Here is a 27,065-nt window from a genome sequence, read left to right as displayed (position 1 = left end):
TAAGTAGTATACCATTCCATACTTTGTATTATTTGAATATTTTTACTGCTGCAATTGCCTATTGCTCTTGTTTGATCTATTCTTACTGTACACCACCTTGAGTGAATTCCTTCAAAAAGGCAGTAAATAAATCCTAATAAATAAATAAATAAAAATCTATTTTACTGTTTTGGGATCTTGCCAGGTACCAGGTTCTTGTAACCTGGATTGGCCACTGTTGGAAACAGGATGCTGGGCTTGACGGACCTTTGGTCTGCCCCAGTATGGAAATACTTATGTTCCAGAAGGTGTGTCCAAATGCCATGAAAAAGTGATCTCTCACCCATCACAACAGAGGCTTCTTCGGGTCACACTTTTGAAAGTTTAACTGCACTTAATTTCCACTTTAAGCTTGTCTTAATCACACCTCTCTGCATTACATCTATTTTTATCACACCTTTTCAAAGTTTATTACTGTTTTTAGTGCACCTTTATCTTGCTTTTCCATTTTTAATATACAGCCGATTTGCATGTTATTAGTTTATTTCATCACAATTAAAAAAACAAAATTGATGCGGTAGAAAAGAATTCTGATGTGCATTTTAGTGCAATTTTTTTAAAACTACTATTTTATCACATGTGTCTTAGTGTAGTAATCACTTCTATTTTCGCACAACAGTTTAAATGAGAGGATCAGGTCGAAGGTTCCAACAGAGAAGAAAAAAATAGTGTTGCCTCTATTGGTCCTGGTGACTGGATTTTTGACACCTTTAGCAAAAGGCAACACTTCTCAAGAGACGACAGAAGATAACAGACACACATAAAATATATACAGTCAAATATGAAACCCACTTTGACTTTGGGTCAACTCTACTAAAACGCTTTTAACGCCTCTGGTCTACCTCGACAATTTACAGTTTTGACCAGATGGTTCTAACAGCTAAACCGGACCTGGGTTCAAACTGGATTTAGGGCAAACATTCTGTCTGGAAGATTAGGCCACCAGTGAACACATGCTGCTCTAAAACGGCACGAACTTAAATTTATAGAAGAATTAAATCCCAGAACTGAAACGCACTAAACTCTCAACTATAAAAATAAGCATTCAACTAGTAGTCTTTTTCATGACCACTAAGCATAATTCCTGCTATCACAAAGATAGAAATAAATAGCGCTTGGTTGAGTAAGCATATTAGTAAACATTTCTAAGGTTTTATTTATTCTCCACTCCCCCCTCCCTCTCAAGTGTAAAGAACTCAAATTCATGTAAAATAGAAACTAGACTATACGAACTTAGGGCAAAGCATCTATTGAAACTTTGCTTAAAGGACATCATGTAATGGCTTCGTATGACTGCAAACTTGATAAGTACATACCGTATTTTTCGGACTATAAGACGCACTTTTTTCCCCAAAAATTTGGGAGGAAAATGGGGGGTGCGTCTTATAGTCCGAAGGTAGCGTTTTTGGACCTCCGTTCCGTACTTACAGGATTCCATGTTCCCTGGTGGTCTAGTGACGTCGGGGCAGGAAAGAGCCCCCTCTTTCCTGCCCATCGCGCTGCTCTCCGTGCTTCTCAATGCTTTCTGACGGTCTCGGCGATATTCAAAATGGCCGCCGAGATTCTCGGCGGCCATTTTGAATCTCGCCGAGACCGTCAGAAAGCATTGAGAAGCACGGAGAGCAGCGCGATGGGCAGGAAAGAGGGGGCTCTTTCCTGCCCCGACGTCACTAGACCACCAGGGAACATGGAATCCTGTAAGTACGGGACGGAGGTCCAAAACCCGGACAAGACGCACCGGAGCACCTAGGTTTTAGAGGAAGGAAAGAGGAAAATTTTTTTTTCCTATTTCCCTCCTCTAAAACCTAGGTGCGTCTTATGGTCCGGTGCGTCTTATAGTCCGAAAAATATGGTAAGTAGTGCCATACTGGGAAAGACCAAAGGTCCATCTAGCCCAGCATCCTGTCACCGACAGTGGCCAATCCAGGTCAAGGGCACCTGGCACGCTCCCCAAACGTAAAAACATTCCAGACAAGTTATACCTAAAAATGCGGAATTTTTCCAAGTCCATTTAATAGCGGTCTATGGACTTGTCCTTTAGGAATCTATCTAACCCCTTTTTAAACTCCGTCAAGCTAACCGCCCGTACCACGTTCTCCGGCAACGAATTCCAGAGTCTGACTACAAACGTTCACACCACTGAATGCTTATATTACGAACAACTTCCATACCTGGTTGGCGATGCTGGGGCAGTGTAAAATGCAAGGGCTGATGAAAATGGCTGCTTCTTCAGCGCCTGTATGAGATTAGGCTTATATTCGGGATCAACGCACCACAATGACCCTTTTCCATTCACCTGCAAAAGAAATGGAGAAGTCAAAGATGTGAAGACCCATAAAGAAACTGTATATGACGTTAGCCGAATGTATTTAACTGTGTAAAACCCCAGGCATGTTTAATCCCATACAGAGAGATTAGGATTACAAACACTATTCCATGGAGTTATCGTATTTATAGACTGTTCTATAACGACATTTCCTCAGACGAATGTTAAACCATTGTGTAACAATGTAATCCATTTTTTAAAAATGTGATTGTGTATTAAATACATTCAACAAGCACAAATGTACACATCTTCCCTCAGAAAGGCACGATAGTCAAGTACAGACTTGGCAAAACTCTTCTGCCTCCCTATAACATATATTTAAAGACAACCAAAGAGAAATACAATGGATTTTCTCTAGGATCTTACTGTTCTAGTCATCTCACATAAACCTCACACGCACAATGTAACTATGCTAGTAGCCAGTTTTGGTATACACCATTGGATGGAATGTGGTCATTCCATAAATCAGCACACAGTCTCACAAAAAAGGTATGAAGAGCAGATGAACAAAAAAAAATAGGGGAAGGGAAGGAGAGCAGAAATAGAGACACAATGATGAAGAAAATACTTGTAAAACAAATGATCATATCCTTAGTTTCTTCTCGAGCAATGTATTGCCCTGCTAATACATTAAAAAAAATGTCTTGTAAGGTCAGTGTGCTATTGTCTAAAATGTCTTAACATTATTTCTTCTGAAGCATCAAGGGGGGGCAATTTTATAACTGGTGCCTTGAATTAGGTGCCAGGAAGGCGCACGGTAAGAGCTTATTCTAAAATGGAACTTAGGTGCGGTTATAAAATACTGAAGAGTCTGGATTATTCAACTTAATTAGGACTGACAGGTTGCTAGGTAACCGAAAAGTCAGATAATGAAGCGAATCACTGCCTGCACCCTTCTGCCTACCAGCTGCCATCCCCTGTTATCACCCCTGCCTGACCAAGGTAGGCTCCCCCTCCCCCATGGTCTACCTTTACATGCCCTTGTGGTCCAGCAGTGCATTCAGGGCATCAACAATCCCCACTGGATAATGCCCATACATCTTACAATGGTTGCCATGAACTCTGGCGGCAGCCTTGTGAGACTGCCAACAGAATTCATGTCAACTATTTTGAAGACAGAGACCACAAGGGCATGAGCGAGTGGCCCTGAACTCACTAATGGACTACCAGAGCTTGTAAAGGTAGACTGTAGGGGAGGGGAGGCTACCTTGGTCAGATGGCTGGGAGGTACTCTGGAGGGTTGGGACCGATTGTGGCTGTTCGGGTGGGTGGACAGAGCCTGGTTACTCATCCACTGATTAATCCGGAGTATTGTATAACCGAAGTTTAGTTAACCTAAGTGCAGCACAATTGCCCTTTATGTGTATGAAACTCCAGATATATACAGTACCTTATTTATTTAAAAATATTTTTAACCTGCTCTATCATACAATTCTAGGCTGTTTCCACACCCTTGTACATTTTTAATATTCTGCTGTCCGAATAATACAATTCAGAGTGCATTAGAACATAAAAACAGCCACACTGGATCAGACCAATGGTCCATCTAACCCAGTATTCCTGCTTCCAACAGTGGCCAATCCAGGTCACAAGTATAGCTTCTCTCTGCACAGCATTACGTATACCAACTAAAGAGCTGCATAAAAATGGGGTTAGCAGGATCATGTGGTTCCCGTGGGAATTCCACGAGGATCCCCTCCAGGTCTATAGGGATGGACGCAGGTCCTGCAAGGTTCCAGCAGAAGGGTAGTGCCAGGCTAGCCTATCTATCCTTTCCTTGTGTTTCTAAGCTAGATTAGCAATTATAATAGCAGTAAAAAAAAAATTTATGGATATGGTTGATAGCATTGAAATCCCCATAACCACCGAGAGAGGAAGTTTTATCACAAGTTGGGTTATTATTTTAGTACAGGGGACGAGCAAGGATGGAGGAGATTACTTGCGGGGACGGGCGGGAATGGAGGAGATTACATGCGGGAATGGGCAGGGATGGATAAGATTCCAATGGGGATAGGCAGGGATGGGTGAAAATTTCTGTCCCCATGCAATTCTCTAATACCAACCAGGAGAAAACAACACAGTTTAGTCACTAGGTGTCACCATAGATCGCTTTCTTAATGGTTACTAATTCATTCACGAGGGTTCACAGTAGAATTTACAGCAACGAAACGAAAATACAGATTTGAATCATTAGAAACCAGTGTGGGAAGAGGGGAGAGAGAAAAAAAAAGGGGGGGGGGTGTTCTGTATGCCTCATTGAATTATTTCCAATTACTCTGTGTGCGCGCTTAATGTGTCTGTGACCAGAAAAGGAGAGGCAATTTGAAACGAGATATTCCTTATCTGCTGTTTGTTAGTCTTTCGATGTTTCTGTGTTGCAGCTCTTACAACTGCTTCTCCCATAGAAATACATTGGGACATATTGTGTGTGTGTAGGGTGGGGGAACCCTAGTCTGCCCAGGTCAATTTTCAACCTTGATCTTTTCACCAGTTTTAATCCCACACCAAAACTGGCCCAGTTCGATTATGTTTCAGGGAGAATATGCTCAACTCATTATGTATAATTTTACTCCAACATCCTATTGAGGTAGAAACAATAAATAAGTGAGGAAAAAAAAAAAACGTGAGACCATAAGTATAGCCATACTGGGTTAGACCAATGGTCCATTCAGTCCAGTATCCTGCTTCCAACAGTGTCCAATTCAGGTCACAAGTACCTGGCAGAAACCCAAATAGTAGCAACATTTCATACTACCAATCCCAGAGCAAGCAGTGGCTTCCCCATGTCTGTCTCAATAGCACACTTTGGACTTTTCCTCCATGAACTAAACCTTTTTTAAGCCTAGATACACTAACCGCTGTTACTACATCCTCTAGCAAAGAGTTCCCGAGCTTAATTATTTTTGAGTGAGAAAAATTTCCTCCTATTTGTTTTAAAATTATTTCCATGTAACTTCACTGAGTGTTCCCTAGTTTTTTTTTACTTTTTGAAAAAGTAAAAAAAAAAAAAATTTGATTCACTTCTATCCATTCTACACCATTCAGGGTTTAGTAAGCTTTAAATCATATCTCTCACTCAGGCATCTCTTTTCCAAGCTGAAGAGCCCTAACTGCTCTAGCCTTTCCTCATATGGGAAGAGTTTTATCCCCTTTATCATTCTGGTCACTCTTATTTGAACCTTTTCTAATTCCACTATATCTTTTTTGAGATATGGCAACCAGAACTTGAATGCAATACTCAAGGTGAGATCGCACCATGGAGCGATACAGAGGCAGTATAGTATTCTTGGTCTAATTTACCAGCCTTTTCCTAATAATTCCCACCATCTTGTTTGTTTTTTGGCTGCTGCCACACAGTGGACAGAAGATTTCAGCATATCGTTTACAAGGACATGTAGACCTTTTTTATTGGGTTCTGACCTCCAAGGTGGACCCTAGCATCAGGTAACTATGATTCAGATTATTCTACTTAATGTGCATCACTGCATTTGTCCACAATAAATTTAATCTGCCATTTGAATGTCCAGTCTTCCAATTTCCTAAGGTCTTTCAGCAATTTTTCACAGTCCACATGCGTTTTAACAACCTTGAATAGTTTTGTGTTATCTGCAAATTTAATCACCTCATGTCTTTCCAATTTCCTGATCACTTATAAATATGTTAACAAGCACTGGTCCCAGTACAGATCCCTGCGGCACTCCACCATTCACCATCCTCCATTGAGAGAAATGGTCATTTAACCCTACCCTCTATTTTCTGTACAATAACCAATTCCTAATCCCTAATTCACAACAGATCATTGCCTCCTATCTCATGACTCTAATATTCTCAAGAGTCTCTCATGAGGAACTTTGTCAAAAGCTTTCTGAAAATCTAGATTCACTACATCAACCGGATCACCTTTATTGACCTGTTTATTCATACCTTCAAAGTAATGAAGCAAATTGGTAAGGCAACACTTCTCTTGGCTGAAATCATGCTGACTCTGTCCCATTTAACCATGTTCATTTATGTGTTCTGTAATTTTATTATTTATATAATAGTTTTCATTATTTTACTCGGCACTGAAGTCAAGCTATTTCTCAGATCACCCCGGAACGCTTTTTAAAAATCGGCGTTATATTGGTCACCCTCCAATCTTTAGGTACTACGGACAATTTTAATGACAGGTTACAGATCACTAACAGCAGATCGGCAATGTCACGTTTGAATTATTTCGATTTGGCTCAGTACGTCTTCCATGTTCACTGAGATTTCTTTCAGTTCCTCCACATTGTCATCCTTGAAAACCAATTCTGTACAGGTAGATCTCTTACATCTTCTTCCTTAAAGACCAAAGCAAAGAATTCATTCAGTTTCTCCACTATGGCCTTGTCCTCCCCCGAGTGCCCCTTTTGCTCCTTCATGTTCTCATGATCCCATGGATTCCTTCACAGGCTTTCCGTTTCCGATGTACAAAAAAGTTGTTACTGTGAATTTTTGACCTTGCGGAAAGTTTCTCTTCATATTCTCTTTTAGCCTTCTTCATCAATGGTTTGCATTTAGCTTACCAGTGCTTATGTTGCTTCTTATTTTCTTCATTTGGGTCCTTTTTCCATTCTTTGAAGAACATTCTTTTGGTTCTAATAGCCACTTTCACTTTTACCCATGCTGGCTGTCATTTTCTCTTTTTTCCACCTTAGTAAATATATGGAATGCATCTGGTCTGGGCTTCCAAGATGGTATTTTTAAACGCCCATGCCCGAATTAATGTCCTAACCTTTGCAGCTGAACCTTTTAGCTTCATTTTAACCATTTTCTTCATTTTATCATAGTCACCCTTTCGAAAATTAAATGCTGCTACAGTAGAGTTCCATTGTGGCTTCATTCCAGATAGTAGCATATAGCAGATAGTAGATATTATGATGAATGTTTCCCAGCAGACCCAACAGAGTTACCTCTTGTACTATCTCTTGCACTCCACCAAGGACTAGATCTAAAATGGCTCCCCTTTTGTCGGTTCCTGGACCAGTTGCTCCAAGGAGGAGTCATTTATTACATCTAGGAAATTTTATCTCACCGGTGCTCTCTGATTTAACATTTATCCAGTCAATATTGAGGTAATTGAAATCGCCCATTATTATACTGTTGCTCAATTTGCCAGCTTTCACTTCTCTAGCCTGAAAATTCTAGGGCCATCGAGATGGAGAAGATAGTCTAGAACCTTGTGCCCTGATAGCTGAAGAAGACAATGCTTGTGCTCACTCTGCACTGGAATGATCACTGCAAAGCAGCAGCTATGTGTCAGACTCCACAGAAAATACTGCATATGCGTTTGAGGACTGTTAAAAGTTTTGTTCTGATGGCAATGGGTATTGTGTCACTGCTTTGTACCTGTCAAGGTTTTTTGATTGGCAGAGTTGCACAAAAGGGAGGTATGCCTGTTTATTATTTATTTGTTACATTTGTACCCCACATTTTCCCACCTATTTGCAGGCTCAATGTGGCTTACATAATACTGTAAAGGCGTTCGCCAGTCGGTTCATAACAAATACAAGGTTATGTTGTGATCGAATGAGGTAGTTGTGTGTCAGGCAGCAACGAGGGTCGGAGGGAGTGAAGATTGTGTATTGTCCAGTACAATTATTGGTTATGCTGTGTTGCTGGGTGTGGGGATTTACGTTGGATCGGTGGGGTAAGCCTTTTTGAAGAGGTTGGTTTTTAGTTGATTTCCTGAAGTTTAGATGGTCATGGATTATTTTTACAGCTTTTGGGAGTCCATTCCATAGTTGTGCGCTTTTATAGGAGAAGCTGGATACGTAAGTTGTTTTGTATTTAAGTCCTTTGCAATTTGGGTAATGTAAGTTTAGGTATGATCGTGATGATCCGATTATGTTTCTGTTTGGTAGATCTATGAGGTCTGTCATATATTCTGGGACTACGTTGTAGATGATTTTGTGAACAAAGGTGCAGATTTTGAAGATGATCCGTTCTTTAACCAGGAGCCAGTGCAGCTTTTTTCGGAGGGGTTTAGCACTTTCAAAGCGTGTTTTACCAAATATCAGCCTGGAAGCTGTGTTTTGGACGGTTTGGAGTTTTTTTGTGAGTTTTTCTTTACATCCCACGTAGATTCCATTACAGTAATCTGCGTGGCTTAAGACCATTGATTGTTCAGACATGGCGTTATTTGTGCCAAGGTGAAAGCTCTTTTCATCACTTTAGGGTGCGGCTTAGGAGTTGAGGCCTGTGCAAATGTGTTAAGATTGTGTTTTGGATTTACAAGAGACTTTTTGATCCTCAAGTTATTTTTGCCTGTTTTACTTGCAACCTCTGTGTGGCTGTTTTGTTGAAGCTTCATGCTGGGCCGGCACCCATGCTACCACACAGCCTTTTTAATAGTCTCTTTCAGTTTAGCCCACTGTTTTTCCACTTCCCTTATTTCCTCCAACTCTGTCAGTTCTTCTTTCATATACTTCCCTATTTTATTGAAGTCAGATTGCTTGAAATCCAGAATTTTAAGTTTGGTATGTATAGACTCTACCTTAGCTTTTATATCAAACCACACCATGTAGTATCACTGCTCTCTCTCCATTCATATACTAAACCCAGTGTCAATCCTCCTCGGTGGGTTCCATTATCATTTGTCTTAACAAAGCCCTTTGTAAGGCATCCATTCAACATAGTAAATGACGACAGATAAAGACCACCACAGCCAATCCAGTCTCTCAACTTCTTTTCCAGATTTGCAGATGGGATACTCTGATCCACATTAGGTAGATTAAAGTCACCCCCAATATCAGATTTTTGTCCAGTTCTTCTATTTATGTCAGAGGTCTGTAGACTACATTGGTATGGATGAATGTGCCATCTTCTCTTTCCAACATGATCCACAGGACTGCTCCCCCCCCCCCCCCATTTGCCTTGTATTTTAGCTACTTTCTTAACACAGAGAGCTACTCCTACCCCTTTTTTTGTCATCTCTAACCTCCTGAATAAATTACAGCTAGGTACGGCGATATCCCATTCATGAGACTCATTGAATCTGTAACAGCCACATTGTCAAAGCCCATGCTCTCATACACCTATACGTCCCCCATATGATTTTTTTTTTTTTTTTTTCATTTAAAATTTAAATACATCTATTACATAAATGTAAGATATGGAAACAAAATTAAATCACAATTCTAACATAGGTAAAGTAACCCATTATTTAGACCATTATGTATGAGCAAGATACAAGGAATAATTATACTGCAAAAAAGAAAAAAGAACAAATATTAAAGCAGGGACATGCGGATATCAGCAGCCGGAGTACATCAGCGTATTTTCTCTCTATTGGGAGTTCTGGGAAAGTCCTTGACTACTTTCTTTGGCAATTAAGAAATCTTTCATTTTTTTGGGTTCCGTAAACAGGGCCGTGCCAATGCGGTAAGCGAGGTAAGCAAGGCAGAGGGGCGCCTGCCTTTGAGGGGCGCTGCTGCCCTGCGGTCCCTGCCTTCCACTCACTTGCAAAATCTTTTACCTGAAGTTGCGTGCAAACCGGAAGTGAAAGCAATGCAGCAGTATTCACTGAGGCAGGCAGGCTCCTCAAGTTACTTGAGAGAATGCAACCAAATTGCTATATATGCTGTGGTTTGGGGCTAACTCCTCACTCAGGGTGAGCTTCAGAGCTTGACCAGAATTCAAATTAAAGAGAACCTGAAATTTTAAAAGTGCTAAAAATAAGTTTTAAAAGTATTTGTATTAAATCTAATTGCAGAATTCAGGTGCTGGGAGTCTGTACTTGGTTGTCATATGCTCAGATTTGTTTAAATCATATGCAAATTAGTCCGTTTTTGGGAGGTTCTCATTTGCATATTTATGAATAAAAAATGATGGAAGTGTTTACAGCCTTAATGTTAGGGCATGGCTCTGATCAAAAGTGTGAAGTTTGGTCCAAAAACGAAGGGTTTATCTAGTGTTTTTCACTAAAAATTCCCATTACAGTGTCTGTATGTTAATCTGCATTCAAATAGAGCTCTCTGATTGGATGATCAGCTTCTGTTAGAAATCTGCCAGGAAGGGAACAGAGTGAGACAGCAACTGACCTTTGGCCAAGAGAGACATACAGCTGTGAGTTCCTGTGTGTGTTGACTGAAATTATAAAAGACTGCCAGATTATGTGGTAAATGAGAAAATATGAATGAAAAGAGGTTGGTGGAGATTGAAGTTTGAGGTTTCTCTAGTGAAAAAGGATCTGAATATTTCAGGATTACTTGAAGTTTATGAAGAATAGAAAAGGGTGAATTTCAGTTTAAGAGTGTTTAAATCCTATAAGCTATATAAAGGCTAGGTAGATTTAAGTGACTGTAAGCAAGGAAACCTTAATATTTGATCTGAAATAAATATTTGATCTGAGATAGTTGATCAGAGACAAATGTTTGATCTGAATTATATCCTTTGCTGCAAAGGAGATTAGAAAAAGAATCTTTGGAAACTAAGAGGACTTTGCTCACATTTTGAATTAGCATTCCTATTTTGAGTTGGAAATCTTTGAAGTGTTATGAAAATACATTTTGCTTTAATGAAATTGCTAAACTTTAGAGTCAGCGACTTATCAATGAGGGATACATACAGTGCTATTTTTTCCTGAGGTCCGGCTTACTTGCCTGCTCCCTTCTGTTTCTGCTCTGCTAGACGGAGGGGGGGGGGGGGGGGGCAACTGATAGTCTGCAGGGGGGCACCAGAGACCCTAGGCACGGCCCTGTCCGTAAACATATAATTCACAGTATTCAAGGACAAAATACAACGAGAAGGAAAAATTAACTTAAAGACTCCCCCTCCCCTATTGCAAGAACTCTTGGCTTTAAACTCAAGAATTCTCGCCGACGGGCCTGAGTGTCCTTGTTCAAATCAGGATACTACTACTAACATTTCTAAAGCGCTACTAGGGTTACGCAGCGCTGTACAATTTAAACATAGAAGGACAGTCCCTGCTCAAAGAGCTTACAATCTAAAAGACAAGAGAACAATCTAAAGACACGTGTACAATCTAGAGGACGAGTGAACAGTTAATCTGATAGGGTGGATAGATTGGGGCATTCTATATTTCTCAAGCGGTTAGGCGCCGAAGGCAGCATTGAAGAGGTGAGTTTTAAGCAGAGATTTGAAGATGGGTAGGGAGGGGGCATGGCGTATGGGTAAAGGAAGATTGTTCCAGGCATAGGGTGAGGCAAGGCAGAATGAGCGGAGCCTGGAGTTGGCAGTGGTGGAGAAGGGTACTGAGAGAAGGGCTTTGTCCTGTGAGCGGAGGTTACGGGCGGGAACATAGGGGGAGATGAGGGTGGAGAGGTAGTGAGGAGCCGCAGACTGAGCGCATTTGTAGGTAGGTAAGGAAGAGGAGCTTGAATTGTATGCGATATCTGATCGGAAGCCAATGAAGTGATTTGAGGAGAGGGGTGATATATCGGTTCTGGCGGAATATAAGACGTGCGGCAGCGTTCTGAACGGATTGAAGGGGGGATAGATGGCTGAGTGGGAGGCCGGTGAGGAGTAAGTTGCAGTAATCAAGGCGAGAGGTAATAAGAGCGTGGACGAGAGTTCTGGTGGTGTGCTCAAAGAGGAAAGGGTGAATTTTGCTGATGTTGAAGAGGAAGAAGCGACAGGTCTTGGCAGTCTGTTGGATATGCGCAGAGAAGGAGAGGGAGGAGTCGAAGATGACTCCGAGGTTGCGGGCAGATGGGACGGGGAGGATGAGGGTGTTATCAACTGAGATAGAGAGTGGAGGAAGAGGAGAAGTGGGTTTAGGAGGAAAGACGAGGAGCTCGGTCTTGGACATGTTCAGCTTCAGGTAGCGGTTGGACATCCATGCCGCAATGTCAGATAAACAGGCCAATACCTTGGCCTGGGTCTCCGCGGTGATGTTAGGTGTGGAGAGGTATAGCTGGGTGTCATCAGCATAAAGATGATACTGAAAACCATGAGACGAGATCAGCGAGCCCAGGGAAGAGGTGTAGATTGAGAAAAGAAGGGGTCCAAGGACAGATCCCTGGGGAACTCCAACAGATAGTGGGATGGGAGTGGAGGAAGATCCATGGGAGTGTACCCTGAAGGTGCGATGGGAGAGATAAGAGGAGAACCAGGAGAGAACAGGGCCTTGGAACCCAAAAGAGGACAACGTGGCAAGAAGTAAATCATGATTGACAGTGTCAAACGCGGCGGAAAGATCGAGGAGGATGAGGATGGAGTAGTGACCTCTGGATTTGGCCAGGAGCAGGTCACTGCAAACTTTAGAGTGCCGTTTCTGTCAAGTGCAGAGGGCAAAAACTGGATTGAAGTGGGTCGAGGATGGCATGAGAGGAGAGAAAATCAAAGCAGCGGCTGTGAACGGCGCGCTCAAGTATTTTGGAGAGGAAGGGTAAAAGAGAGATGGGGCGGTAGTTGGAGGGGTAGGTAGGGTCAAGTGAAGGTTTTTTGAGGAGAGGTGTGACAATGGCGTGCTTGGAGGTGTCAGGGACAGTTGCAGTGGAGAGAGAGAGGTTGAGGATGCGACAGATGGAGGGGGGGGGGGGGTGACAGTATGGGAGATGGTGTTCAGTAGGTTGGTGGGGATGGGATAAATTCTAATGGTACCCCCAAGAAATTTATCATTCAAATGCTTAAAATACAATTTGAAAATATTCATCTTATCCATTTCAAGTGCAAAGGAAACTATAAGGGTAGTCCTTTCTGACACTAAGTCCATAGAATTTTCCAGAAATTCTGCCAAATTCATCTCAGGTCGTTGTTGAGGACTCAAAGGATTTAATTTTCTCCCAGTTATATACAGGGTTCGTACAATAGGGGGGAACCCCTCTATTGGAACTCCTAAAATTTCTTTGACATATTTACGAAGCATATCAAGAGCTGGGATCAATGATGATTTAGGAAAGTTAGTGAATCGTAAATTATTTTTTCTCCCTTGATATCGAGGAACTCTAGCTTTCTTGCCAGGATTTCTCTATCCTTAACGACAACCCCAGCAAAATTCTGAAGATTAGAAAGTTCAGTCCTTAAAGACTCCATTTGAACTTCTTGACTCTGAGTTTTCTCAGTCAGTTGTTTTTGAGACTGTTTCAATTTAAGCAAATCTTCAGTAAAGGAATTAGTTACCTTTGAGAGTAGAGAATTCATTCCCTGAATAGCATCCCATAGATTCTCTAAAGTTACCACAGTCGGTCTTCTCACATCCAACATCACCGGAATAGAGCCCATTAGAGTGGGGGTAGATGTACTCATACCCCTCTGTTGTTCCGTTTCACTCACCGCTGGGGAAAACGCTGTGGCGAGGCCTCCTTGCGGTTGGGGGATTCTTTCCACTTCGGGCGTTCCCTCGATACCCCTCGCCAACTGCATACTATTTCCGGGTTGTGGAGGAGCTGTGGTCGCCGGCGGGCTCAAAGAGATCGCCTCTACGCTGTGTCCCACTGATGAAATAGCGGAACAATCCAAAGCTGGTAACCGCATGGCCAGTGGCTGAAGCCCGAACTGCTCCAGAACCGTCTGCCGAGTAGCAGGAACATTCCCAGGGGCCAAGGAGGCCGGCACGCTGGGTTTTCCTTTCCGTTTCCCCATAATCACTCAGGGGTCGGAATCTGCAACACCGCCGAACGATCTGGTACGTGCGGAGCACTTTCAGACACGTCTGCTCTCGTCGGCCATCTTGCTCCCCCATATGATTTTTATGTATATAATTTAAATGAATAACATTACTATACCATTCTTTGCCAAGCACTAAGCAGTTTATAATAAAACATATTTAGATCAAATCAGTATAAAAATTAAACACACACACACATACAAAAGCAGCACAACAAACCATAAAAACAAAAGACAGACAACCCTAATTAAGTATAATGATAGTCTTTATATACTGCCCTTTAAGGATACGACAGCAGAATTAGATTTCCGGCAGCTCGCACGGCAGTGGTCAAGGGATTTGGGCTGTTCATTTACAGAAGAAAAGTGTAGATCATATTTGAAATCTATCTACAAGCAGCGGCTTTCCATACCACAGAGAGAGAGGCTATATCGATGGCTGTTGAGAACACACATATCTCCTCACAGAGCACAAAGGGCGGGGTTTACTGCCGAAGGAACCTGCCCTAAATGTAACCAAGGTGCGGCCACTCTGGGGCATATGTTCTGGAGTTGTCCCTTTGTGGAGCGGTTCTGGAGGCAGGCTGTGAGGGGAGTAGACCAATTATGGAATTCTACCCTTGTTTGTGAACCTCTAATTTTATTTAATAACTTTAAGTTCACTGCAGAACCCCCAGAGGGCTTTAGGGCATTTGCTAAGGTGGCTATGTATTTTGGAATAACTACAATTTTGCAATTTTGGAGGGCAAAGGAAATACCCCCTCTACAGACATGGCGCGCACAGTTAGTGAAACAAATGAGAATAGACCGGTGTGGAGTGACTGATTCGGAAAGCCCCGCGGGCCTCAGGTTTAGGGCACAATGGGAGGTGCTTTGGATCACTCTTCCGTCCAGGGCACGAAGTCTATTGCTGAATTTTTGATTCTTCCCTGGTGCCCTGTGGGTCCGGTCACCAAGCAGAGAGCCTGTTGATAGCGGAGTAGGTGGTATAATACCTATTGATAAGAAGGGCCTCCGGTCCAGACCGCATCACTCTGACAGTATAAAAACCTTTTTTTAGGCATGTAGTATGTAATGAGAGACACCATCACATTTGACACTGACCACTGAGAGACCCGAACAACATATATAGTTGACCTCACAATGGAGCAAGGGGGGGGGGAAGGGTAGAGGGAGGGACGGGTAGGGTAGGTTGGTAGGGGGGGATACACCTTAAGGTTAATATAGTTTAGGTAACTCACACAAGTTGCAGTGAAATAAAAGAGTTTATTCTGGAGTAATCTAGCCAGATGATTGTTAGCTGTTGCTCTCGTTATACTTGTAATATTGGGGTGCGACAATGTATAAGGAGTATCAATGGGTACCTAGAGGGTGGGAGGGGGAGAAAATATAAATGCCATACTGTAACTTGATATGTTGATTGAACCTGTTGGATGACAATTTTTGTATGTATCTTCTTCAACAAGGAACTGTCTAATTGTCAGTTACAATTAATAAAAATGATTTAAACATACTGCCCTTCAGAAAGACAGCTGTTCGCTATATGAAAAGTATAAAACACAAAATTAAAAAGATAAACATGATGAAAACATTCAAAAGGCTCAAGTTAAATTGTAAGTCTAACCCTACTAGAGGGTCCCACTGCCAAACTAGCCAAACATAAGTATTGGGTCCACTGTGCTATACAAAAACCCAAATTTGAGGTCTTGAGGAAAATGCAGAAAATTGCTGGGTTTGTGTAGTTCTTGGACACAATTCCAGAGAAAAGGTTCAATGTACCTGAAGGCATTGCTTCCTGCAAAAGGAAGGCGAATGACTGACCATGAAGAAAGCTGCAAAATCCCCAATTACTAAGATTGCAAGAAACAGCTGTTGTGTATGTATTTGGCTAATTGTTTTGACACCCATGACATACCTTTCTATAATATTAAAAAGTTTTTGGCTTTGAATATTCAACAAACTCAAACAGAACACTCCAGAACACAAACCTATGCAATATATAAATCTTTTAATTATAGATCATTTAAATAATGAACTATCACATCAAACAAACAAGCCATTCATCCATACCATTCAGACCACATAATCCCATGAATAACAGATAATAAACAAAGAAAAACTACAAAATCTCAATAAATGAGTCTAATATCAAATTGCACATTGTTCTGGAATTTTCTGTCCTTTTCTTTTGGGTCTGCTTATTTCTGTGTGTTTCTGTGAGTTTCCACTGATAGTGGCAAGACAGGAATTCATGGCTGACAATAAACTGACAAGGCCATTGCCATGACATCCCAACCAACTCTCTTGTTACAAACTGACCAGACCCCCCCCCCCCCCCGCCCCGTTGTCATGAAATCCCAACTGTTTGTTACTAAGCAGAGGTGTGGCAAGGACACTAAGGCCCTATCACAGGTCTCCTATGTACTTGCAGGATTGCTGATTGGGTGATATATGAGGTGGTCCTTTGTGTGATGGGACGGGTATTTAAGTAACTGCTCATCTAAAGAGACTCTGAAATGGTCCTGATAGCAAGAGAGTTTCATATCCTTGTATCAGCCTATTTCCAGGAGGGGGATGTCCTCCCCCCACCCAAATAGAAACTAATTCTCTATAGCTAAGATTCTCTCTTTCTCTTTGTTCTGTGACCTTCGTATGAGGAATAAAACTTTCCTTCCTATTGCTAGACACTGTTCTGTAAAACTACTAATGCCAAGAGCCAATAATATTTCTTGTGCTGTTGCTGGTGAGTAATAAAGATTCCTTTTCTTCTTCTAACTTAGCCTGAGTTTTTTGTAAGAATAGCATGACCAAACGCACAGCCTAGTACAACATAAGCTTAAAAATTGTCTTATAGGCTAAATAATGAGAGAGCCCAACTCCAACGATGTATCCTTGTTGGAAAATACTTTGCTTGAATCACCAAAATGTAATACCTTCAAATCGCTGGACATCTCCCTTAAAAAAAAATTTGTAAAGCGACCGGACTCAATGTATCTCACTATAATTATTCCAAATGAATTTGAGGTCTTGAAGTACATAAGTATTGCCATACTGGGAAAAACCAAAGGTCCATCAAGCCCAGCATCCTGTTTCCAACAGTGGCCAATCCAGATCACAAATACCTGTCATGATCCCAAAAAAGTACAAAATATTTTATACTGCTTATCCCAGAAATAGTGGATTTTCCCCAAGTCCATTTACTAATGGTCTATGAACTTTTCCTTTTGGAAGCCGTCTAAACCTTTTTTAAACTCCGCTAAGCTAACCGCCTTTACCACATTCTCTGGCAACGAATTCCAATGATGTTATCTGGTCACATGAAATGCAAATTCCACTCTGTCGCCATGCTGCCGGTTGTAATGCTCAACTGCTCAATTGGAAGCCTATGCAACCTATGTAGGACCAGAGTAACAGGACCCCTATCGTGGCTCTCTCTAACCTCCCCCCACTCCAACCCTAGCCCAGGTCTTCTTACATCTGCTGCAGCAGCTGTATAGACTTTGAGAAAGAAAAGGTGCCACAACAGCATCAATTTAAACTACTGACTTCAGGAAGATGCAGAGGAGATGTCATCCCCTGAGCATTCAAGTTTCTCCTCACCTTTTTAAAATTTCCCAGGCATTCATCCCCCATCCCTTGTTACCTCCTTAACAATCACACCATCTCACCTTGTACCCAAGAGACATCAAATTTCACTCATTACGTTTGAAGGCTCTCTGAAAAGTCCTGGAGCCCCATTTTCTCATTCATTAAGAGGCTCAGTGCCAGTGCACAGATTCCTATCACTATTTTCTTAAAGAAAAACCAAGTGGCCAAACCAGTAAAAGAAAATCAGAGAACACTTTCCTGTGTGTAGTCTTCCTCTGCCTCACATCTTTTCCTTGTACTTACATGTGTTTTGAAACTTATGTGCATGCTTAAGTGGTGGAAGGCACTTTTCATCTGGAAAATGTATGCAGGTAACTGCTTAGTTATTTGGACAAATTTCTTTGAAAATTGTTTCATGTTCCCTCCACCAGAACAAATATAATTTTATGCTGCCTTTACATTTGCAAAGCAATATGACATTTAAATCTTTCTAGATTAATACCCCCAGACAAACTGCCTGAAAAATCTCATTCTTTGTGGAAATAAATCTCTTTAGGATGGTTCACACTAGGCATCTCTGCATACTTCACAGGCATTCATGCCCTCCTTATTCCCCTTTCAGCATTCACCTTCTCTCTCTCCCCCCACAGAGTCACCGTTATGGCCTGGGGCTGTTCTGCTCCAGCCCTCTCCATCCTCATGTCCCTGTAAGCAGCAGGAGGGAAAACAATAGCAAACACTATTGAAAGCAATAGTAAAAGATTATTAGAACTAATGGACTGCCTATGCGTGGTCCATCTGCAAAAATTCAAAAGCTGCTCCAGTTGGTTAGGCAGTGCCTTAAAAGGTATAGGACAAAAGATGGTAAAATTATGTCTTACCTGATAATTTTCTTTCCTTTAACGCAGCAGATGAAACCAGGCACTAGTGGGTTAAGTCCGCCTACCAGCAGGTGGAGATAGAGATAAACAAACTAAAGACAGTGATGTCAGATGGCCAGCTCCTTCCTCAGTTAGTATGTCATTCGTAAGCATTTGCCCAGGCCAAAAATATGAAACCAACAACAACAAGAAACCATCTTCACTATGAAAAACAGAGAATCAAATAAGAACTTCGAAATAACTGCAACTTGATCCAGAAATCGGAATCTTTTCCGTGTTCCCATATCTGTCTGAACTCTGCAAAAGAGAACCCCGAAGGAAAAAATAGCCACACTGCACGGAAAATGAAAAAAACGTTGGCTGAACTAGGGAGGGATCCTGGATTGATCTGCTGTGTTAAAGGAAAGAAAATTTCAGGCAAGACATAATTTTACCTTCCTTGTCACTTGCAGCAGATGAATCCAGGAACTAGTGGGATGTACCAAAGCATTCCTTAAGTAGGGTGGGAAGCCGACGCTCCTCGCGCCAACACTCCTGCCCTAAAACTCGCATCCTCCCGAGCAGACACGTCTAGCCTGTAATGCTTCGCAATAGTATGACGGGACGCCCAAGTAGCCGCCTGACAAATCTCTTCCAGAGATAAGGCCTCTGCCTCTGCCCAAGAAGCTGCCTGTGCCCGAGTAGAATGCGCCTTCAGGCCACTGGAGACGCCCGCCCTTGTAGCACATACGCCACTCCAATGGCTTCCCTAATCCAATGAACAATGGAAGCCTTAGAAGCTGCCTCACCTCTTTTCGATCCCGACAAAATCACAAAGAGATGATCCAAGCGTCAAAACTCGTTAGAGATCTGCAAGTACCGAAACAAGGCTCTCCGTCCAGGAAATGTAGCGAGGCAAACTCTCCCGGATAATCCTCTCTTCGAAAAGACGTAAGATAAACCGCCCGATTGACATAGAAAGACAAAACCACTTTAGGAAGAAACGGCGGCACGGTCCAGATCGACACCCCTGCTTCCGAAAACTGCAAAAAAGGATCTCTGCAAGACAAAGCCTGAATTTCAGAAACCCTCCTAGCCGAAGCAATGGCCACCAAAAACACTGCCTTAAGTGTTAGATCCTTCTCAGAAACCTTATTCAACGCTCAAAAGGTGGGGCCTGGAGGGCTCACAGTACCAATTTCAAATGCCACGCTGGGCACGGTAGCTGCAGAGGAGGCCGAAGCCGTATAGCCTCGCATAGGAAACGGACCACATCAGAGTGAGCTGCTAAAGAGGAACCGTCCAGTTTGCCCCTAAAACAAGCTAGCGCGGCCACCTGCACTCGAAGGGAATTATATGCCAATCCCTTTTGAAGACCATGCTGAAGGAACTCCAGAATAACCGGAATGTCCGCCCGAAAAAGCGATTCAGCACACAAACCACACCACGTCGAGAAAGCTTTCCACACTTGCGCGTACGCTGCTGAAGTAGACTGTTTCCGTGCCCCCAAAAGTGTGGCAATGACTGGTCCTGAAAAACCCTTCTTCCTCAACTGCTGCCTCTCAATAGCCAGGCAGTAAGACCAAAGCAGGAGGGATTTTCCATCTGAACTGGCCCTTGATGAAGCAGATCGGGAGTCGCTGGAAGTTGCAATGGTGGCTCTGAGAGCGCTCGAACAAGATCCGTATACCACGGCCGTCGGGGCCAGTCTGGGGCCACTAGAACGACTGGCCCCCAATGCTGCCCTATGCGGCAAAGAACTCTCCCTATCAGAGGCCACGGAGGAAAAACATACAGTAGCTGTTGTTCCGGCCATGGCTGGAGAAGAGCGTCCAATCCTGCGGATCCTGGCTGCCGTTTGCGGCTGAAGAACTGGAGAACTTTGGCGTTGCAAGCCATGGCCTTGAGATCCATCACTGGTCTTCCCCAACGTTGACAGATCAGCCAAAAAGCCGAGTCCGACAGCGTCCATTCCGCTGTGTCCAAGAGTCCGGCTGAGAAAATCCACTTGAACATTGTCTTGACCCGCAATGTGCGCTGCCGACAGACTCTGAACATGTGCTTCTGCCCATACTAGAAGACAAGATGCTTGCACTGCCAAGGGAAGACTGCGAGTGCCCCCCATAGAAACATCCAATTTTGGATGTCCTTAACTGCCCATTGCAGAAACGTCCAAATTTTGGATGTCCTCAACTGCCCAGTCGCTATACCTCCGACACCACCTAGAAATTTGGCCGTCCCTGCAACAGGGCAGTTGAGGACGTCCATCTTCCGATTTAAAGATGGACATCCTTCTCTTTTCATTGGTCTCCAGCCCAGACCTGTCAAACAAGTGCAGGAGGATTGTGCTGAGTACATGCTCAGGCACAATTCTCCCGCACTTCTACCCCATCATCAGAGATAATTGCGCTGCTTAAATTTGCATGCATTATCTCTGATCATAGGTCTAATAGTGCCCCACGCTGTTCCAGCGCTATTTTAGAGCGCTGTTTGGAACAGCGAGGGGCTTTTGATCATCTGCCTGTGAGGGAGGAGCTGGCCATCTGACATCACTGCCTTTAGTTTGTTTATCTCTATCTCCACCTGCTGGTAGGCAGACTTAACTCACTAGTTCCTGGATTCATCTGCTGCAAGTGACAAGGAATAATAGAATTTAGTAACATCCAAAACTTAATTAACATTATAAGTGTGGTCACATTTGGGTAATTACTGAGAAAATGCTGTTGAAAACTGACTAAAAAGAAATAAATACATATCACAGAAGTAGAAAATGTTGGCACATTTAGACTGACTCTGGACATCTGCATGAAGGTAGCTCTGCCCCCATTTTTAAATATCTTTCTTTTAAATAGTAGTAATAAACAATATTAAGTGCGTTTTTATAATATACCACTGAGGTCCACAAAACAAAAGGAACAAGTTACCACAAACCATTTGATGTACGCAAAGGAAAAGAAAAAGATTTTAAATGCTCCAAGTTTTCAACCTAATTCATGTTTAATGTGGGATATAACTGCCATAAATAAATAAATAAACAGACAAACTCTTGAATGTTGAGCACCTAATTCTCATAACATGATGTGTGTTTTAGTTGCCCTTTACCAGGACAAAAAAAAATCTCTGAATGAATATAATACATGCTAGGGTGTCCCTATACCCAGTCCCTCCAAATGTCACACTGATTACAATTTATAACAAATTACTACTCTACCTATGAAAAATTATTCCGTTATTATACTTCCTCTGTGTACATCTGTATGCTGGACAGGCTGGCATGTTTGAAAATATGTGAGATTAAATAAAAATGCTACCAACGACAACGTGGAAGCAGCAGCTCATAGGTTTGTTTGCTTTGTTTTGAGTGTACGCAGAACAACGGCTGCGAGGGGAAGGGGAAACGCAGATTAACCCAAGTGACTTTAACTTTTGACATCATGCCGTCTCCTGTTCTCAATCAAACCTTCTTGGTCTGCTCTAGCCTCCCCCTTTCCTTCCTGTTCCTTGCTGAAGTAGGAAGCAGAGTTCTGTGGCAAAAGAGGGACTTTTCTGAGACACACCAGTGTACACCTGCATGCCAGTTAATAAGTAGATTTAAAAAAAATCATTTTCAACCCGATATATTGTAAAACAGGCTCTATGCAGAGCACACAAGTAGAAACAGCTCAGTGTCAAGAAATTCCCCTAACAGGGGTTCTCAACTCAGTCCTCCGACACACCCTGCCAGTCACCTTTTCAGAATATCCACAATGAATATTCGTTGAGAGATTATTTGCATGCCCTAGATCTGCTGTATGCAAATTCATCTCATGAATATTCATTGTGGGTATCCTGAAGACCTGACTGGCTAGGTGTGTCCAGAGGACTGGGTTGAGAACCCCTGCCCTAAATAATCACAACCCATTCAGCTTTCAACTTTACTGTCATCTTCTGTTCCAGACAAGTGTTTCCTAATCCAGTTCTGAAGACACATCTAACAGTCTGACAGGCTGATTCTCAGAACACCCTCTGTAAAGCGAACAGAGCAGAAAAATAGCTCTCCAGTGCTAAAAGGAAATGATATTCAAATTATACGTGCACTGTAAAAGCAAAAGCAAGGGGGAGGAATGTGCTTGGCGCGTACTCAGAAGAGTTTTGCAGTAAGCGCAGCTCTTATGTAGGCAAACCCAACCATGAAGCACATACAGGTGCAACTCTTCTGTGCCTTTAAATATAAACTTTTTATTTTTTTTTTAATACTTGGAAGGCTTATACTTAAGCACAGAAAACAGGCACCAATGTATGATTTCACTTTCGGGTTTGCCCCAGGCTTGCATACATTTGTTTCTAAGTACCAGTTTGCACGGGTTTTCTTCCGCTTCCAAAAAAATAATCTTCTCTTCAAAATTTCCACCACCAGCTCCAAAATGGCATTTTTCCAGCAGTAATAGCAGGGTTTGTGCGCGGTTCTTTGAGCGTTGGGAAGACACAGCAAATGATGTCATTAACATACATTTGACTACATTTAAATACTATTTGTGGCCATCTCTGCCATGCACGTTGCTTCCCGTGCTAAAGCACTCTGAGCATTCTGTGCAGATTTATACGCGCAGTATTCCCACGCTAATTGGCCTTACCGCTGGCAGTAGGTTTTGAGAATCTGCTTGCAGGTCTCTAGAACATGCAGCCTCACACATGAATATTCATTACAGATATACTGAAAACCAAACTCCTTCGAAATGCCTCCAGGCCCAGTTTGGAAAACACTGTTCTAGATGGCAATTTACTTCTTAATACGGACTGCAAAATAGGGAGGACTTACACAGTGTATCTTCAAGGCTTTATCTCCTTCCTGTTTCATATTTTTCCTTCAGGTAAACTGTCATACTGTGGACTCTCTGCAGAAACATGTGACAGTTTAGGAGTCTCTCTGCATCACATTATACCAAGTCTCCAGGGTAACTGAGGAGATGCTGATGGTTAAACCTCAGAAGCAGCTGAATCCCAGCTTTTCAATTGTACATTTCTGGCACTACATGGCAGGAGCCGGCTACCGAACAAAGTATAATCATAAATCAAATTAGTGAGAATGACTTATGATTATAAATTGTTAACCATTTGCAGGTCGAGCACTAGAACTACTAATGTTGATATTAAGGAATATGGTGTCAGTACCAGAAAAGGGTTACAAATGAAAAGCAAGATGATAGAGAAACTGAAGGTGGACGGTAGATATAACATTCACTTCTCCCACCTCCATAAGCATTATTTCACCTAGAACAGACAGAATATAAGAATATTAAATAAAAGGCTTTGTTTCTAACCTCCAGGACAATATGGCAGCTGAAACGGAGATTCATAAAATTGCATTTGGAATATTTATAAGACTATTTATTAATTTTGTGAACAAGCATAAGAAACATGAGAAGAAGATGGGAGTCTATTAACCGCTAGCATCGAGTCCCTGTGTGACTTCCTGGCACCCGGGCAAAGGTTCTGCCTTGATAAAGAAACGCACAACTGTTTTAAAAGTTCTATTCTCAACTAGAAAGACAAAAATCTCTAGGGCAGTGCTTCTCAATCCGGTCCGAAAGGCATACCCAGCCAGTCAGGCTTTTAGGATATCCACAATGAATATTCATGAGAGAGATCTGAATGCACTGCATGCAAATCTCTCTCATTTAATATTCATTGTGGATATCCTGCATTGCATCTAAGGCCCTGCGTTATTTTACTCACTGAGCTTTGCTTAAGTTGCACACCAGGATTTATTGAATATTGAACCAGTTTTTGATTCCACTTTCTAACATCTGATATTTCTACACAAGGCATTTACAACTTGAACTCTGTACGATCGCTATATCTACAATTTGACCCCTGAGGCAGGCGCCTTTTTGGCGCCGAAACACAGCCCGTGTCGGGTCTTTGGCTAATAAAGTACTCCTGTTGTCCTAGTCTTGAAGGCCCAGTGTTGCTTTTTTCTTTTGGTTTCTCTGATTGTATACTGTATTACCCTCTCTGTCTGTACTATGGGGTGCCTCCAGGACCAGGTTTGGGAACCACTGCTCTAGGGTAAGACATACTTCAGCCTTACTAATATGGATTTCCCAGATATCCCATTTCTAAATATGTGATCGTGGACAGATCACTTACTCCTCCATTGCCTCAGGCACAAATAGACCCCCTTCCCCCAAAAACAGGCCATCTGAAGACAGATAAATAGCTAATACACTGCTTCTCAACCCAGTCCTTGGGACACATCCAGGAAGTTAGTTTTCAGGATATCCACAATGAACATACATAACAGATTTGCATACACTGCCTTAGTTTGCAAATCTCTTATGCATATTAATTGGGGATATCCTGAAAAACCCACAGGCTGGGTGTGCCCCGAGGACTGGGTTGAGAAGCACAGACCTAATGTATCTGAATGTAATTTGCCTTGAACTACTACTGAAAAAGGCATGAGGTAAACTCAAATAAAAATGCTGCAATTTTTGGCTCTTAGGCCTAGGGGTTCTGGCTTTGGGTGTCAATTTTATATTGAAATTTCCTGTTAAATGTTGTATTACATATCAGTATTTTCTTGCTTTTTTCAGCCTAAACAATTAATTGATTTTATTGTGGTCAGGGAAGGCACTGGTGTAATAGTGAGCTCTGACATGCCGCCTTTACAGTGAAGCGAACAAGGCTGCAAGTTAATGTTCAGTTTATCCTGCTCTTTGGATATATGTCTTTTTTCCCCCCCTCTTATTGGATTTCTGACTTGACCCTTCAATACTGTAGATTAAATATGGATTTTTCTTTTTTTATTTTCTCTCTCTCTCTCTCCCTCTCATTTGATTGAATTAATATTTTCTGATCTTTCAAGTTTATGATGTATTCATACTTGATATTATTGGTTAAACGCATATATTAAAAAAACCCAAAATGCTGCTTTGTACAAATTCTGTCTTCATAAGTTTTAGTAAAAACTCTATTTCATAAGATCACCTCACCTTGAAAGCAGGTGAAAGGATCTGTATGGTTCTTTAGGCCTACCATAATTTGCCTCATTTATTACATTCATATTAACAATGCACGGCAGATCAACATATGCATTTTAGAGTTCATACCAGGACAGAGGGCCGGATTCATTAAAGCTTTTGCCCCCCCGTTCAGTGTCTATGTGGAAAACGCTTTTTAAATCAGGTCTACAGTAACAGGAGGATTTTCTCTGCAGACACTGAACACATACTCCTCCAGATCAGCACGAACACACGCTTATCTCATAATGCTAACAGTTTAGGAGCAAATGCAGCTAAAGGAAATGCTGCCATAGCAACCCAAACTGGGCTGCTACTTGAGATCATATACAGCCATTTTGCTGGAGTTCTACTACAGGATACAACTCTCAATGAGAGTTCTTCCAGACATGCAATTGTGCCTATCAGAACAGTGCCTCTCTCAGGTATTTTACTTCTTAGTTTTACACATCTGGTCCAGTATTGCAATACTTATTGGAAAGAACAGGGTATGTCCTAGCCTAGTTTGAAAAAGGGACAATGCAGAGCGTAGGGAGGGACTTCCAGAAGAGTACTCACTCACCATACATTATATGGCCGCAGCTCATTTCCACAGGGAAGGCGCACACATGATTCCCAGCCCTACCTTTCCATTCCTGGCCCTTATGTAAACATCAGCTGAGCTGATGCAGACCTAGTTATAATATGGACTCAATAAAAGGCACATGCTGATGGTGTGGGGTTCCGCCCCATCATGGTTGCGACCTCAAAAGAAAGATTTTACGACTTTGTTTGCGTAAACCTCCAGTTTGGGAAGCACTGTTCAAATAGGGTACTCTCTCCTCCCTCTTGTACTGCTTATTAACTCATTCTGCCATAAGCCTCAGAAAATTCTATAGCATGGTGTGAAATCATATGGAGATTCAGCAGCACATCTGCATAGATTTGCATGTTATATACGAGTTGGTATGTTCAAAAAGTCAATTTTAAAACCTAACTTAAATATTTCCAAAATTCTAGTTGAATGTTTATGTAGGTTTTTCCATTCTCCTCACTTACCCCTTTTCTGTTTCTATTCTCTTTTTATTTTTTTTCTCTCCCACTTTTCTTCTCTCATGTACGCCCCACACCCTCTCACTACAAACTCTTTCACAACTCTCACATATATCACTCAAGTGATATATGTAAGGAGTGGCCTAGTGGTTAGGGTGGTGGGCTTTGGTCCTGGGGAACTGAGGAACTGAGTTCGATTCCCACTTCAGGCACAGACAGCTCCTTGTGACTCTGGGCAAGTCACTTAACCTTCCATTGCCCCAGGTACAAATAAGTACCTGTATACAATACAAATGTAACAAAAATAAAATAGATACTATTGGACATTCTACATGGAATGTTGCTATTCCACTAGCAACATTCCATGTAGAAGGCTGCGCAGGCTTCGGTTTCTGTGAGTCTGACGTCCTGCACGTACGTGCAGGACGTCAGACTCACAGAAGCAGAAGCCTGCGCGGCCACATTGGTGATCTGCAAGGGCCGACTTCTACATGGAATGTTGGAATAGCAACATTCCATGTAGAATCTCAAATAGTAGCAACAGTGGAGGGAGTGGCCTAGTGGTTAGGGTGGTGAACTTTGGTCCTGAGGAACTGAGTTCGATTCCCACTTCAGGCACAGGCA

The 27,065-nt window shown here is 42.2% G+C and overlaps 1 protein-coding gene across 1 annotated transcript in view; it reads right to left on the bottom strand.

Annotated features, from left to right (window-relative positions):
- The window catches only part of FOXN2 (forkhead box N2), a 146,259-nt gene that overhangs the window by 25,448 nt on the left and 93,746 nt on the right, over positions 1-27,065 (bottom strand). Inside the window, exon 4 of the mRNA XM_030195829.1 lies at positions 2,211-2,335. Coding sequence (XP_030051689.1) covers positions 2,211-2,335 — 125 coding nt within the window. The remainder of the gene's footprint in view (positions 1-2,210; positions 2,336-27,065) is intronic.

Source organism: Microcaecilia unicolor, chromosome 3 (genome assembly GCF_901765095.1).
Source record: "Microcaecilia unicolor chromosome 3, aMicUni1.1, whole genome shotgun sequence".
In the NCBI taxonomy this organism is placed as follows: domain Eukaryota; kingdom Metazoa; phylum Chordata; class Amphibia; order Gymnophiona; family Siphonopidae; genus Microcaecilia; species Microcaecilia unicolor.
This window is presented reverse-complemented; position numbering and strand designations above follow the sequence as displayed.